Consider the following 17,138-nt stretch of genomic DNA (forward strand, 5'->3'; position numbering starts at 1 on the left):
ATTGGGTTTAGAGCCTTGGGAGAAAAACCAAACAGAATTCCTTCCTTGGAGAGAAGCGAGTTCTGCAGTGGCTTTTGCAGGTGCAGCTGGTTTAAAAAAAACCCATTTGAAGATGGGTTGCGAGTTCTGAGCCTGTTGAAACCCCTTGTAGTTCTTGCGAGAGGAACTGGCTGGAGTGTTACACCTGAAGTCAGGGAAACCTGTGGTGATCATTTGGAAACCCTTGATGGGGCAAGTTTCTTCGGCAAGACAACGAGCCACGGATCTCTGACCCCGACAAGAACCTTCCTGAGTGGTAACCATTTACCTCTAAGCACCAGAGCTTGGTGAAAATCCATAACTGTTCAATTCTGGGCACAGTTTAAGATTTGCCTGATACTGATGAACTTGGAGGAGTGAGATTGGATTATAAATCAAAGAACTTTCCTGAACCTATACACTTGTTCTTAGAACTAGAAGGGGGTTAAGTTAATAGTAATAAGTTAAAGATTGATTCTGTTTTGATATTGAAAGAAAATTAAAAGCAACTTTTGTTTTAGTAACCATTTGTTGGTGAATTTCTATTGTTGCTGGGTCTTGGGGTCCTCTGGACTCGTAAAACCTGAAACTAGTTCCGTCCGGGCCACCTGGCGAATCTTATCAGCCCATGAGTTTTTTTTGAAAAGAAAACTAAATCCACCTTTTTTTGTGGTATTTCAATCTGTTTCTCAGAGACAGCAGGACCAAAGTCCTACTGGGTCCATGTTCTAACTTCTTTAAAATCTCATTTTCCAACTTCTGACAAAGGTTCTTCAACCTGAAGCATTAACATTGATTCTCACTCTGTAGATGATGCCTGTCCTGCTAAGTGCTTTGTTTTTTTTTAACCTTTCAACAACAGTTTACAGGGAATTGCAAATTGTATATTTTTTACACCTGTCGGAGTGATAAAAATGCATTGGACTTTCACTTGGAACTCCAAATAAAGCCTAAAAATAATTATGGTACAGTTCCATACCGTAGGACTGTTTTTGGTCAAGTATAGAAAGTGGTAAAAATGGTCATGTATCAGCACCATTAACTTCTCACTTCTTCTTATGAGTTTGGACATTGGCAAACAATTTGTTTTTAACAGAACCACAAATCCCATTTCATTGAGAGAGCTCTACCTATTAATGCACATTTCCATAAGTGAATGTTCTTCTATGTGGTGAAATGTGGCAGGACTCTTTGGGGGTTTGAATCAGACAAAGGTAGTAAAATGACATGACTAGGGAACCCTAATTTACAACTGGAATTCAAGATGTATTCAGAAAGAAGCATGTTGTCAAGTACAGGGATTTGGTTTTGTGTGATTGCTGTGAGATCTATTGAGGATGAGGTAGAGTATAATAAAGAATGGATTGAACATGAGTCTGGCTGCAGAGGCTACAGGAACACTGGAGGTGAATCCACAGACACTCAGCAACTCTGAAGAATCTCTCTCCCTCTCTTCTGCTTTTTCTCTCTTACTGAAAGGGCCGTCAGTGATTCTTCATCTGCCCTAAGGCAGGCAGAAGGTGCACTCTACACCCATGTCTGAGTGGCTTGGCACAAATCAAATTTGCGATGTCACCAACAGAATCACTGACCGCAATGAGGAAATGTATAAGGAGGGAGATAGATCACAAGATATAGGAGCAGTAGGCCTATTGAGCCTGCTCTGCCATTCTATCATGAGCTGATCCATCGCCTTGCTCCCTGTAGCCATTCGTGCCCTGACTAATCCAATATCTGTCTTAAATGCACCCAATGACTTCCACAGCCTCCTGTGGCACAAGTTGCACAAGCTCCTGACCCTCTGGATAGAGAAATTTTTCCACATCTCTGTTTTAAATTGATACCCTTTTATCCTAAAATTGTACTCTCTTCTATGGGAAACAACCTAGCCACATATATTCTGTCTGGGCCTTTCAGCATTCAAAATGTTTCTGAGGTCCTCCCTTATCCTTCTGTACTTCAATGAGTACAGTCCAAGAGCTGACAAATGTTCCTTCTCTGCTAACCATCTCCTTTTGGAATCATTCCAGTAAATCTTCTCAACCTTCTCCAACGCCAGCATATCCTTTTTCAAATAAGGCACCCAAAACTGTACACAGCACTCCAAATGAGGTCTCACCAGTGCCTTATAGTCTCAACATTGCATCTCTGCTCTTGTATGCTATTTCTTAAGAAATGAATGCCAAATTGCATTTGTCTTCACCACCAACTCCACCTTTACGATATTCTGCACAATGGCACCCAAGTCTCTTTGCACATTAGAATTTTGAATTTTCTCTCATCCAAATAATAGTTTGTCTGTCTCTTTCTTCTACCAAAGTGTATAACCATTAACTTCCCAATGTGGTATTTCATCTGTCACCTCTTCCAGACCAACAAAAGGTGTTATTATAAGAGACTAGGTAGAATTTATCATGTCTGTGCAAAAGGAGTCAGGAAAAGGAGAGACTATAGAGGAAGAAGGGATGTTAATAAAAACCAGAGAAGTCAATATTAATGCCATTTGGAAGGTGCCCAGTCAGAAGATGAGGTGTTGATCCTCCAATTTACGGGTGGTCTCAGACTGGCAATGCATGAGACTGGACAGACCTGTCAACAAGGGAATGGGGGGTGACTACTGGGAGATCCATGCTATTGCGGTGGACAGAGCTGAGGTGCTCAGCAAAGTGATCTCCCAGTCTATCTGATGTAGAGGAGATCACTGGATGAAGTAGATGACCCCTGCAGATTCACAAGTGAAATATTACTTCACTTGGAAGGACTTTTTGGGACCCTGAATGGTGCTGAGGGAGGAGGTGTGGGTGCAAGTGGAGTATCTCCTGTGGTCACAGGGGTAGGACCCTGTAGAATGGTTAGAGGGGAGGAGAATGTGTCGAGTGGTGGGATCATATAGAAGATGGTGGAGGAGGATGTGTTGGATGCGGAGGCTGGTGGGGTGATAGGTGAGGACAAAAAATCCTCTCCTTGTTGCTCATGGGGCAGAGGGGACCAGGACAGATGAGTGGGTATTGGAGAAAATGCAGGTGGGTGCTGAGATGATGGTGGTAGAGGAAAAGCCATGCTGGTTGAAGGAGGACCTCTCTGATGATCTGGCATAGAAGTCCTCATTCTGGGTGCAGATGTGATGGAGATGGAAAAATTGAGAGAATGGAAAGGAATCCTTACAGGGAACAGGGTGAAAGAAGTAAAGTTGAGATAATTGTGGAAATTGGTGGGTTTGTAAAATATATCTGTCGAGAGTTTGTCTGTTGAGATGGAGAGAGAGAATGAGGAAAGGAAAAGTGTTGCAAGAGATCGCCCAAGTGAATTTGAGGTCAGATTGAACCAGTCCTCATTGATGGATCAGTAGTGGAGAGGGTCACGATCTTCAAATTCCTGAGTATCAGCATCTCTGGGGATCTTCGTGTGGTCACCATAATCTATGCAATCACAAACAAGGCTCACCATTGGCTATACTTTGTGAGGAGATTTGGTATGTCACCAAAGACTTGAAAATTTCTACAGCTGTACTGTGGAGAGCATTCTGTCTGGTTGCATCACTGTCTAGAATGGAGGTGCCAATGCGCAGGATAGGAAAAATCTCCAGACTGTTGTTAACTCGGCCAACGACATCACAGGCACCAGTTTTTACACTACCAAGGACATCTACAAGAGGTAATGTCTTAAGAAAGCTGCCTCTATCCTTAATGCCCCCCTTCCCCAGACCACGCCCTCCACTCTGCTACCATGAAGGTAAAAGTTACAGGAGCCTGAAGTCGAGCACTCAATGGCACAAGGACAGTTCTTCCCTGCTGTCAGCAGATTTCTGAATGGACAATGAACCATAGGCACTACCTCAATTTCTATTTTCTTGCACTATTAATTTATTTTTGAAATGTAATAAATGATAGCAGTATTTTCACTGTAACATTGCCACAAAACAACAAACTTCTTGACATATGACAATGAATTCTGATTCTAAGGCACTTTTGTGTGATATTACATGTTCTGCACTATTGCATGGCAATTAAAGAAATCTTGAATGTTCACTTCTGTACTTCTATTCACCTCAATGCAAATGAATACTTTGGCTGCTCCATGGCATGCTCAGTGGGCAGATTCCGTGGAGGAGAGATTGTCTGGGGTCCTACTCATTTGAATTTAAAAGAATGAAAGGGGATCTTATAGAAAATATAAAATTATGAAAGGCATAAGTAAGATTAAGGTAGGTAGCCTCAAGATGCAGGGTGATTGATTTAGGACGGAGGCGAGGAGAAACTGCTTTTCCCTGAGGGTGGTGAATGAATGGAATTTGTTGCCCATTCACTACCATTGAAATAAGTATATTTAAGACCCCATTGGATAGATTTTTACATAGGACAATTAAAGGATATAGGGGAAAAGGCAGGTCGATGGAGATGAGCCAACCATTATCTCACTGAGTGGTGGAAGAGGCTCGACATGCTGGATGGCTGACTCCTGCTCCTATTTCTTGTGTTCTTAAACCATCTCTATTAACAAGTGGCATTTGATAAATACATTTTATATGTATGCTTGACTGCTCAGTAATTGCTTTGTCTTAAAATTTGCCTTAAACATATTGGGCAATTTCATAACTAATGTTGCTTGGCAGAAATTGAAAGCCATCAGCGTTTCAGCAGGTTAAGGCCTAATCACGTAGGGAGGGCAAGATTAAACAACATTTTTAAAGTTATTTCTTGAATTGTTATCGAATATTGATTTGTTTTATAAGTTCATGACAATAATCCTTGGCTATAATTGTTGGACTAACTTTTTCAGCCAAGGACAGTATCCATGATCCCACTCCTCCGATATCTCACATCTTGGCTCTATCACAACCACGGTTTTGAGTTTACCTGTAGAAGTTCAATTACTCAAGTGCATCCTATTAAGATCTCTTGTCTATTTCATATCTACATTTTGGAATTACTGCAGGTAGTGAAAATCAATCTTTACTCTTTCACATTTTTATCTATGGCGTGAGCAATTTAGCTGCAATATTTTGGAGTCCTATACAATGTAAGTAGGCTCTAAGTAATGTTATTAGAAAGTAAAGCCTTGTATATTTGAATAATTGTTGTTGAGTGAGGAAACCGGTTTGGTAGGCCTCAAAGGCAAGGACTCTGAACACAGTTTTGATGTTGGGACGGATTCTATTTACACACACACACACACACACACACACACACACACACACACACACACACACACACACACACACACACACAAAATCAATTATCAGGGAAAAATGCAGGCATGGCTCTTTGCTACAAGGGACACTAATGAAATGCTCCCAACCCTTTTAACAGTGCACATCTTACCAACAGTTTCTCCAGCACCCTTCCCCATTTCTAGGCCTGAAGTGAAGTAGGGTGGTCCCAAGCTGGCAAAGAGAGAAAGAAGACAAAGAGCACACACCACCTTTCTAGTGCTGGAGGGACAAGCCCACATCATTTACTGGGGGCCAATGGCTCAGTGGCAGGAGGGTTAATCTAATTACAACAGCCAATGGCCCAAGGCCAAGAACAGGCAGGCTGGAGAGTGCAGTTCAGGTCATTTACATGTGGCCAACAGCAAGGTGTGCACTAATGGGTGGGGTAGAATCAAACCTTGATTGGTAGCTGGTGTGTCCTCTGACTAGGTAGGGAGCAGTGCTGTCACATTACAGCCACAGCCCTTCCCAATACAATTATACAGTAGGTTTCCCCATATCCAAAAATCTTGGGATTGGAAGTTTTTTGGTTAACTGGGTTTTTTCGGATAACCGAATATTGGCTTTAAACAGCCCATTAGCATCAGCAAAATACTTGTATCAGCAGTTAAACAACAAAAACCAACGGAAGGCTTTCCAAGCATTAAAAATGTTTAATTCTTACCTAAAAACAATGTAATCTCCGCTTACAAAATAAGATAAGCGCATCCTTTTCTTTTCCCCGACATCGACAGTGCTATCTGCAGACCTTTTTTGCCATTGTACAATGCACGAGAGCTCCATTGGATTCAAAATGGCGCTAACAATGCATCAGAGCCCATATGAACACTTTGGGTGATTTTTTAAAAAAATTCAACTTGTGACGTCATGTTGCCACAGACTAAAATAAAATGTTTAGATAATTGAACTTTTTGATTAACTGAATTTCAGATGTAGGGAAACGTAGTGTATTTATTTTTCCTTTAAAATCAGTTACACTCTGGTTGTGTTTCTACATTACTAGAATTTCTGTGGCTCTGCAGTTAAATTAACAATGGAAACTTTGATTTGGAATGTTCTCAGAAGAATATCTATTAATAGTTTTTTTTTCCAGTTTATGCAGAGGAGTTTGGATACTGAGACCAGGCAACATTTAGAAGAAGAGGAGAAAAGGATGGTTTGTGACGAGCACTGGTATTTGGACTTGCCAGAACTGAAAGAAAAAGAGTAAGTACCGTAAATAAATCTTATTGTAGTTAACACTTCATTTCCTGAAAAACATCAAATTCGTTTTTTGAGATTCAGGATTCTTAATGATGTCAACAATGAAGTAAGATCAACTAAATTCACTGAATTAAATTTGATTTAGAAAGCAAAGCCAACATAATGTCTTCAATTTTTTTTGGAAAATTGCTGCACCGTGGAATATTCATCTTTCTTCTTTTGCACATTTTAAAATGTGATCCTTTTTCTAAGATCTTGCAGCATACATTTGCTGAACCAAGTGCATACCAAATATCTTATTTTTTTTGAAATTTTAAACAACTGAATTGAAGCAAGTTGAGGTTGGATACTTTTGTATTTATCACACAGGTTAAAAAAAAATGAAGATATAGTTCAGTGTTGATAAATAATTGTGGCATTAATTTAATAAATTTAAAATTTTGTTTTCTGATTCTTAATTCAATAAGATCAACATGAATATAAAACTATTGAATTTTGTATTTCTTTTGAGGCTGAAAATATATATGTTGTGACCCTTTCAGGAGCTGAAGGAAATCACTGCTACCACACCGAAGGTCATTAACATCTGTTTTTATTCTAATTCAGCATGTCCCTTTAAGGGCAGCATGAGCTCAGTTACCTGGTGCATTGTGACGTCATAATCGCTGCCCAGGGCCACACGATGGAAGGGATGCTGGAGTCGGAGAGAAACCTCTGACGATGCCATTTCCCCATGGCTGCCCCACCACGTGGCGATACAAGCGGGGCTGGTTTGCCATGAGGATGTGCGCCACCGCAATATAGGTTTTAAAACCTGTGCACTGCACACCCTACTTAAGAGTCATACAGCATCAAAATTGGTTCTTTACCCCCCAGGTCTATGCTGACAATAAATTCCTGTCCACACTCATCCCATTTACCAGACTTGGTCCATAGCCTATGACAGTATATCTTAGAGAGTTGAGTGCTTGCCACTATAACCTTATCAGCCACTTCCATTGGGTGAAAACGCTCTTTTTGGATCCCTTCTAAACCTCCCATCAGACCTATAATCTTTGACATAATACCATCTTTGACATAATTTTGAATGCTTCTTTCAGTCCTTCGCCTTCTCAACTCCAAGGAAATCAAGCACAGTCTATCCAACATCTCCTTGTAACTGAAATATTACATCCCACACAACATTCTTGTGAATCTCCTCTGTATACTCTCCAATGCTGTCTCCTGCCTTCAAGCTCTGAAGGATGTGATCCTCATGTTGGCCTCTTTGTACATCTCCGTATCCATAAATTCAGAATGGAAACAAGTCACCCTTAATCCTGAGGGACTGTGTGTGTATATTGGTAAGACTACATTTAGAATGCTGTGAATGGTGTTCTTGTGTATGAAAGGATACAAAACATTAGAAACAATTTAGTGAAGATGCAGAGACTCAAAAAATTAGGAACAAAAAAATAAACTACTGGAGAAATTCAGTGGGTTAAGCAGCACCTCGGATGCAAAGGAATGGTCAATATTTTGGGTTCAGATTCTGCATCAGGTTGTCATGAGGTTTGATTGAACAGGTTGGGATTTTGCATTTGCTGGAGTTTAGTAGAATGAGAGCAGACTTAATTGAAATACAAGATCTTGAGGGTTTTATTCATTGTTTAAAAAATAAGAAGTCATATTTTTAAAAAGAAAGAAACTAGTAATTTTTATTATGAGACTTATGAACCTTTAATTCTCCTCCAAAGAGCAGTGGAATATTTAAAAGATTCCTGATAAACATCAAGTTGAATGGTTACCAGAGGAATGCAGTGTTGAAGTTGCATTCAGATCTTACTAATTGATGGAGCAGTCTTGCAGGCCAACTGGCCTACCCCTGTTCCCAATTTGTATGTTCAGAAGATGAGAGCAGGAAATGTACAGGAACACCATCACCTGCAATTTTTTTTCCATTTTGTCCACTCTCCTGACTTGAAATCAAATTGTCATTTGTTAATTCTTTGCCAAGTTTATACCTAGACTGGACCTCACTATCCTGTAGTGTTATGGGGGTACCTTCACCAGAAAGATGGCAATGGTCAAGATGATTCACCACCACCTTTTGAAGGGTACTTGGAGAGGGACAATGATTGCTATCCATGCCAAAGCAATTTGAACAAATTTCATTTAATACGCATTAAATTTTAGTTTAGGTTTAACTCCTCTAATATCTCCCATTAATAATAGCATTGTATCCTGTGTGAATTTTACCCCTGTTATTCATTCTAATTGCCTATTTCAAACCAAAAACTTGGAGCACTGCCAAATTGAATGCAGAAATATACCATCTTCTTGTTCACATATAAAACATAAATCCGAATAAGTATGGTTCATTTTATGTAACTTGTGGTGTCAAATATGTGATGAATAAAATTATAATGAACTAGCCTATATCTCACATTTAATGTACTTTTCATACTTTCTCTACATTTATCAGTACATTTATATTCATCTATCTGAAATAGTGATACTTGCCACCAACTTGGAGATCTTGACTCATGTGGAGCTTCAAAAACATTTGAGCAGCTTGACAACATACAGGAAAGGCAGCCTGCTTATTTGGCAAACCATTCACCATTCCAAGAATTCATTCCCTCAACTACTAGCGCATATTGGCTAGCACATATTGGCTGTAGAGTGTACAACTTGCATTGTGCTGCAGTTACTTGACTAGTCTACTCCAAGAGAACATCTCAAACCTGGGACCTCTACCTGAGAACAAGAAAAGCAGATACATGGAATACGACAACTTGTGTGTAAATCTTCTAATCATTAATCATTGTGAATTTAGAAATGTTGTTCTTCATCCTTGCTTGGTCTAAAACTATCTTCTCATGTTCAAAATGAATTTGGATGGATTCTTGGATAGGAAAGGCATGGAGAAATTTTGGCCTAATGCAGGAAAATGGGATTAGAAAATTTCCACATTGCAGTTGGCATGGTCAAGGTAGACTCCAACGGCCCTTTTCAGTACATTATCCTTTATCCAGACATCTAAAATCCCGAAAGCTCCAAAATCTGGCAAGTGGGGAGTGACTGTCAACGAGAGTCGGGCAGGCAAGGGGGGGATTGGGGGAGACGGCAGGGTAACTGGAAGGGGGTGGGGGTAGATACAACAGCACAATTTGGGTGGGCTTTCCGAAATCTGAAATTCGGAACACACTGTCCCCCAAGGGTTCCGGATAAAGGATTGTGTACTTGTACTGTACATTTCTTGGATTCTCAAAGGTGGTTAGGGATAAGCAATAAATGCTGAACTTGCCAGCAATGGACAGATCCAGAAAATATAAATAAATAAAGAATACTTTGTTCTTTCTGCATTACCTAAATTCTGCATTATTGCCAGTATCAAAGATTTTGGCCTCTGGATTTGATTGCTATTTTCTTGGATTAACTTGCTTGATCCTGAACTGAACTTGTAGCATACTATATGCATGAACATGCCTGTGGCATTGGCTCTTTGTTTTGTATTGTTTATTGCTTTTTCATGTCCTTCTCCTTTTTACCTTCACTGGGCAGCACGGTTGGCTTAGTGGTTAGCACCAATGCTGTAACAGTGCCAGCGATCAGGACCCTGGGTTCGAATCCCGTGTTGTCTAAGGAGTTTGTATGTTCTTCTCCTGTCAGCTGGGTTTCCCCAGGGGCTCAGGTTTCCTCCCAATGTTCAAAACATACCAGGGGTTGTAGGTTAGTTGCATGTAAATGGATGGCACTGACTTGTGGCAGAAATGGCTTGTTATCATGCTGTATGTCTAAATTTAAAAAGTGAAATAATTTCCGATCGTCACACCATATATTAAAATGAAAATATATTTGGCTCTCATAAGCATGGTATTCTCTGGCTTAAATACCCATGGACTCATGAGAGCCATGAATGTAGTTGAACATGAGGCCAGAAAGTCAGTCGCTGGAGGGACCACCATGAAGAACAACTTCCCCATGACTGCCCTTGATTTGAGCACCCTTGCCTCTGTTCCACAGCAAGCTATCCATTTGCCATAATTCTTGACATCTAGAAGCTGAAAGGCTACCTTCAAACTGAAAAGCAGCAAGACCTTAGAGCTGTAGCTCTAAAATTTGGTAGAGAGGAACATTAGTTACAAATTCACAATCTCATCTTCCAGGTATGGGAAGAAACCTCCAGCAAGCTTCCTGCTCGATTACATTTCATCAAAAGGACAAATGGAAAGTGTTCGGCTTCCATCTCCTTCATTCCAGAACTGTGGATCACCTCAACTTAAGTTATTTTCCTTTCACGTGTGCAGTTGTTTTGTTTTGCTTTTGGCTGAACATTTTTTAGGTGCTGAAATGTTTCTAATTTTTTTCTCACATTCTTGTTCTTTAAATCCATGAAAGACCTTCCTCATCAGGGGGTCACATTTCACTTGTTGGGGAATTTTTGGCTATGGCTAACTACTTTGTTTGGTTGGTTTGTCTTGCTCATCTTCTGCATTATGTTCTGCGAAGGTAGTATAGCCCTTAGGCCTTGCAATGTTTTCCTACCTCTCCTCCCACTGGCCACATCAAATCTGGCCACTGCTGTGGGTGCCACTATACAATCACCTCTTTGGCTCTCTTCTAGATGATGTGGCCATCTTGTGCATATTGGTAACTTTTGATGCAAAAGTTAGCAAAATCCTGTCCGTGGGTTTGTGAGCAAGCAAATGTGCAGTTTAAAAAATAAATACTCCTGGTTCAATGTGTTAGTAAAATTGCTCAACTTTATGATTCAGAAGATTGTCATTCAGAATCAGATGAATTCTCAATTGAGATCACATTGAAGTCACTACAATAAAACCCTTGGTATCCAGCACATATGGGGATTGGTAGATGCCAAATAAGTTAATTTTTCGGTTGCTTGAGATTGCATGTTGTGAGGATTAACAACGAGGTGCGCATATTTTCAACTTCTGTATTTTTCACCTATTTATTATCTGCAGATTTTTTTTGCTGATTGCTTGTATGGTATCCTGCAAGCTTTCCTTTGGGTGCTCTGGTTTCCTCCATCATTCCAAAGACAGTTCATAGTTGAATTGGTCATTTGGGTGTCATTGGATGATGTTGGTTTGTGGGCCAGAAGGACCTGTTACCATGTTGAAAAAAATTATTTACTCCTTAACCAACACTTGGGTAGTTGCTGTCTTATTGTTTATGGGACTTGATAGAATTTTAAATTTTGGCATGCAGGCTATTTTGGTCCATGCCACCCAATTTACACCCAATTAACCTCAACCCCCAGTATGTTTTGAATGGTGGGAGGAAACCGAAGCCCATGCAGTCACTGGGAGAACGTAGAAACGACAGAGAGTGGAATTCCAACCCCATTCCTGATTGCTGGTGCTACAGAGAGTGGAATTCCAACCCCGTTCCCGATTGCTGGTGCTACAGAGAGTGGAATTCCAAACCCGTTCCCAATTACTGGTGCTGTAAAGGCCTTCTGCTAACTGCCACACCACCATGCAGCCTGAATATAGTAGTCAAATTTCAAGTAATTTCTTCATTCAATGAAAATCAAAAAACTCCATATGCTGGAAAGGTAACAGGCCCAAAATGCTATTTCTCCTTCCAAAGATGTCTTGATGCTGAGTGTTTCCAGCATATCTTGTTAACATTTCTTCATATTCATTATTGTGCCATTTGAAGTACTTGTGGCATTTCAAACCTGACTATGGTTTTCATTCCTTGCCATCAGTTTTGAAAATCTGTGGATTGTGCTTGCAATGCCTTCGATGGTCCAAGCAATCTTTTCCATAAAGACTGTAATAGTCCACTGGTGTAATGTACATAATGCAGTTCCCCACCCCACCCCACTGGAAATATGGGGGAGGGGAGTTAATGGAAATGTGAGAATGATAATTAGATTAGTGAAGTGCTATTGTAAATGGATATTTGATCTTCAAGTGGTCTCTGGCCTGTTTCAGTACTGTGTGACTTTGTCTTGAAGTGAAACTGATAACCTGAAGTCACATTCTCTCCTGCTAATGTTGAACTTCACTTTCTTCTGGTTCCTGAAGCAAAACTTATTACGTCTATTCTCAATCATTAATTTCTCTGATTTTGTTGTTTGGAAATCTACCAAGATGATTGCCCTTTCAAATTGCAAATTAATTATAAATTTCAACATTTAATTATAATTGCATCTTTTTGCACTCATTGGAACAATTCCTGTGATTTCTTTCAGGTAGAAAGGTCTTTAGTTAACATCAGTATATGTTTCCACGATAAATAATTGGATGGTATATCATGACTTTTTCAGATACCCTGCGGCATAATGCACTTAGTGGAAAGTGACGAAACTTTGTCACTGTCGGCTACATTGTGTAACTTCCATTAGTGAGCCCATGGACATAACATTTAAAAAAAAGGCACACAAACCATTGCTAATCCATTTCTCCACAGTAATTCTATATCCTATAGAAAGTGCTGTTTAGCATGAAAATTAGTATCATTGAATAATTTTAACTGTCAAAAGTAATATCAGGGTTTTCTTTGCATTGTCTTTTTTAAAACTTTGACTGTTCATAGACTTCATGATTTACAGGATTTATATGTATTCACATTTAGAACCACTGAACACATATTGTGCTGTGGTATATTTGGCTTGTCGGGAAATGTAAATACCTTTATAAATTTATGTCTTGGAATGTATAATTTGCAAAGTAATAAACTGTACAGCAGATGATCTGTCCTTGGCCGTGAACAGAGTGTGGAAATAATGAACATTTAAGAAACCGGAACAAGTGTTGACCAATCATCTGCTCAGCATGAAGTACAATTATGGCTGTTGTTTTTGGTTCATTTCAATTATCTGTTCTAATCCAAAATACCTCGAGTCCTTTCAGGTCTCTTAATTTCTTCAACACTATATATTTTAAATAATGCTCATTTCTTAAATCCATTTTTGGACTCTTACTCCTTTGTTTACATTGTAAACAGCTGATGTCCCAGCACCAATTTCCTTTGCCCTATACTCCACCCAAAATGCGCATTTTATTCCTACTCTTTATTTGTCTTTCCTTTAATCACTCCAGAATTCATGCCCTTGTATTACTCTTGTTCCCAGGTAACTAACTCCATATTCCTCCTTTTTAAATCTATTTGCAACCTCAATGTTAATACTAATTTTTTTCATAATGCTACTGTGTTCCATCTGGGATTTTTCTTACCTCGGTTAACAGGCTGACTGGTTTGAACTTTCCATGTTTTCTTTCTTGTTAATTAAAGGAGTTAAATTTGTTCCTTCCCAATCTCTTGAAACTATTTTACTTCCCTAACCTTTGGATGAATAAGTTCTTGGAAATTGATTTGCTTTGAGTTTTATTCCTTTCTCCAGTACTATACATTTTAAATAATGCTCATTCTTCTCTGCACCTCATTCACTAGATTTTTTCTGTTAATTTGAGAGGGTTTCTGTGCCTTTTATGTTGATACAGAATATTTGTTTGTTGCCTGACATCAATGTGATTTGTCTCCTGCATCAAGGGACATAAACTTTGGCTTTTTTATTATAGCTCTTGGAGTCTATTTTAATGTTTCCTATTAGATTATTCTTGTACTACTTCATGTTTCCTTATCAGTGTCTTGGTTCTCTCTTGTTGAATTCTGAAATTTTTTCAGTCTTCTGCGTTAATTGTCACAACATTATAACACTTTCTTTGAGCTAGTACTACAGTATCTTGAACTTGTTAGCCATAGCATTCACATTTTTTACAGTATGGTAAACTGCATGAATTATTGAAATGTTTATCTATTGCTTTTTCTTGTCACATCTTTTAATGTTGTTTCTCTATTTTCCTTCAAGTTACTTGTTGCTTGATTCAATTCCAAGGCTCTTATTGAAATTGAACTGAATCATTTTCAATTATGTACAGTTTTATAATTTTTCTCCAAAGGCCCCTTAACAACCAAATCAGAAATTTACATACATGAGATTTAAAATAGCCGATTCCTTCATTTGGCTTCTGACCCAGAAAATTAAGTCTTTATGATCCTCCATATCATTACTGCGAATTTGGTTTGTCCACATGGGGATTAAAGTCTAATGGAATTGCAATACCCTTACATTTATCTTGATTTCCTGATTTAATGTTAAAGTTCAAGGATCCTTTTATTGTCACATAATAATACATAAATATGTAATAAACATGATCTACAAATTTTGTCTGGCATGAAGCAAAGTTGCCATGAGTCCCTAACAATAGGAGAAAGAAAAGCAAAAAGGAGACCTGCCAAAGTCACTTGAATGTCCATGGATTCACCTCCAGTGCTCCCACAGCCTCTGTAGCCCACAGACTCCTTTTCGAACCATGGGCAACCCAAGCTCCAGATGCAAACCTCCAATATGATCAGAAAACCTTAAGTGCCCTTCAGGAACCCTTCTTGCCCTCAGCACTCTCTTGAATCCCAGGTACGAGCCTGTCTCCAGCAGTCTGTGTGGGTCTTCTGACTGCGTCTCCAACTGTGTGCAGCCTGTGTGCATCTTTTGACTGCTGACTCCTCACTGGTCCGCTGCCATGGACCTCTTGCCTGCAGGGTTGTCCCTTCTGCAAACCTACACACAACGTAGAACATGGATCAATACAGCAGAGTACAGGCCTTTCGGGCTTCCATGTTGTGCTGACCTATATATTCTTTCTTTTTTAAAAAAAAGTACTAAACCCTCCCTATCCCACCAATCTCAACTTGATGCCTTTAGCCCTGGCACCAGGTAAGCACAGGTGTGAAGAATCACAGAGAGCAAAATTTGTTTCATCCTCTATTATTCCCACTCCCATTGAAATATTTCTGATTTTTCCCATATTCAGTAGTACTGTATTGCTGTTGTGACCTTGCTTCTCATTCTGCAATTGTTCTTCACATTCAGAGTGCAGAGCTTGCATGCCTTTTTAAAACAAAAAAATAGGGCTGAGGCTTCTCCAGTACTCCCTTCAAGATCCTTGTATCTGCCTCACTCTGACAAACAGCCTGTCCCTCCTGACTGATCAGTTTTGCACTAATTATCCCCAAATACCTGATTTATTACTTTTTGCATTTTTTACAATTTTCTACAGAAAAAAAAATTGGTGAACTTTTTGTTGGCAGTTTGAGACATTGAGAAATGAAATCTTGAGTAATATTTTATTGCAATCGCATTGGGCCAGATTGTACTTGACCCAGTCTGGTTCCTATTGCCCCTTTCTGTAGGATCCCAGTTGCAGTGAGTTGGTAACTAAGCCTTGGGAACAGATGCTCAGCTGGAGATGCACAGGAGGCTGAGGGTCCTGGAATCAGAAGTAAAGCACAATCTGCTAGAGGATGTCAGCGGGTCAAGCAGCATCAGTGGGAGAAAAAGAATGGTTGATGTCGTGGGCTGAAATCCTTCATTGGGTCCTCAGCTGGCTTCTGACATCCCATTTGTGCCAGGTTGCCTTTTCTGCTATTTTTGAATGTCTCTGGTGACTGGTTGGGTGCATGAAATACTTAAATTGTTTTTTTTTAATAAAATTTACCTTGTAATCAATAAAAATATTACGGTTTGCTGGCAAAGCAGGAGGTTAGATACAACACCCATAACCTCTAGCACCTTCTGCATATTGCATCAACAAAGTACAGAGGTCTGGGATGCCAGTAGCAAGAGATTTGCTGTGAAACTCTTGCTAAAGATTATTAGGTGTAAACCCAATAAATGAAATTTAATTCATTGAATATAGCAGAATCTGAATGGCTTCCTTATGATATTCTTTCACTGAAAATGTAGCAGTTGCTAATTCAAAATGATTTTTATACTTTCTTGATATGCAGCCAACATGTTATTTTGTTTTAGAAATCGTATTATTGAAGAAAAAAGTTTTGTGCCTTGTGAAGATTTGCTCTTTGGTCGAATGTCCTTCAAAGGTTTCAACCCAGAGATTGAGGTAGTGTTTGTGTTGAGTCTGAACTCTGAATAATGTTATTGCATTAAGTGTGTTTTGAGCATCAAATAATTAAACAAATTATGGGCATATGTTGCTCATGCCTTGTAATATTTCAATTCAATTAACTCAGACTTCCAATGCTCAGTGAAGTAGTTTTAAATTAATACTTTAAGTCTGATCACTGCAAAGAATGCACAGCTTAAATTAACAATTTTTGATTTCACTAAATACAATGTACCTTTAAAGTAATACTGAGCTAAATCTATTAAAATATTTTGAAAAAATGGAGGCTAAGAATTTGAAAATGTGACATTTGAAAATGAATTGTGCTTTCAAAGGGATTGAATTGATTGAAATAGTCAAATTTTTAAAAAAACAGCTTCCCCCTGTGAAGTGAAAGTCTATGTATGGTTCCTTAAATGCCATAAGAGTGCTCTTGGCAAGTTTCCATAGGTACTAGCAGGGGTCTACCAGTGGGAAGAGACTTGAGTTAAGACCAGATGCTATTAAAACAAATAATCTATTCATAGCAGTACTAAGTGAGCTCAGTGGAATTAGAAATGATAGAGAAGATTTTATTGAGCCAATATCTTGGAGGTGTTATGAGCCCAAAACCCAAGATAAATGGTTACTTAAACAAAAGTTACTTTTAATTATATTGAAACATGAACACAGGACTAAACTTTAACTTATTACTATTAATTTAACTTAACCCCCTTCTAATTTTAAGCGGACGTGCATATAAGTTCTTTTGATTCACAGTCCCATCTCACTTCTCACTCCAA

The 17,138-nt window shown here is 39.1% G+C and overlaps 1 protein-coding gene across 3 annotated transcripts in view; it reads left to right on the forward strand.

The window, feature by feature from the left end:
- The window catches only part of mphosph6 (M-phase phosphoprotein 6), a 34,025-nt gene that overhangs the window by 945 nt on the left and 15,942 nt on the right, over positions 1–17,138 (forward strand). For all 3 annotated transcript variants that reach the window (XM_069902215.1, XM_069902217.1, XM_069902214.1), the window contains exons 2-3: positions 6,324–6,436; positions 16,263–16,353. In XM_069902215.1, the coding sequence (XP_069758316.1) occupies positions 6,324–6,436; positions 16,263–16,353 (204 nt within the window). The remainder of the gene's footprint in view (positions 1–6,323; positions 6,437–16,262; positions 16,354–17,138) is intronic.

Source organism: Narcine bancroftii, chromosome 10 (assembly GCF_036971445.1).
Source record: "Narcine bancroftii isolate sNarBan1 chromosome 10, sNarBan1.hap1, whole genome shotgun sequence".
Taxonomy (NCBI): Eukaryota; Metazoa; Chordata; class Chondrichthyes; order Torpediniformes; family Narcinidae; genus Narcine; species Narcine bancroftii.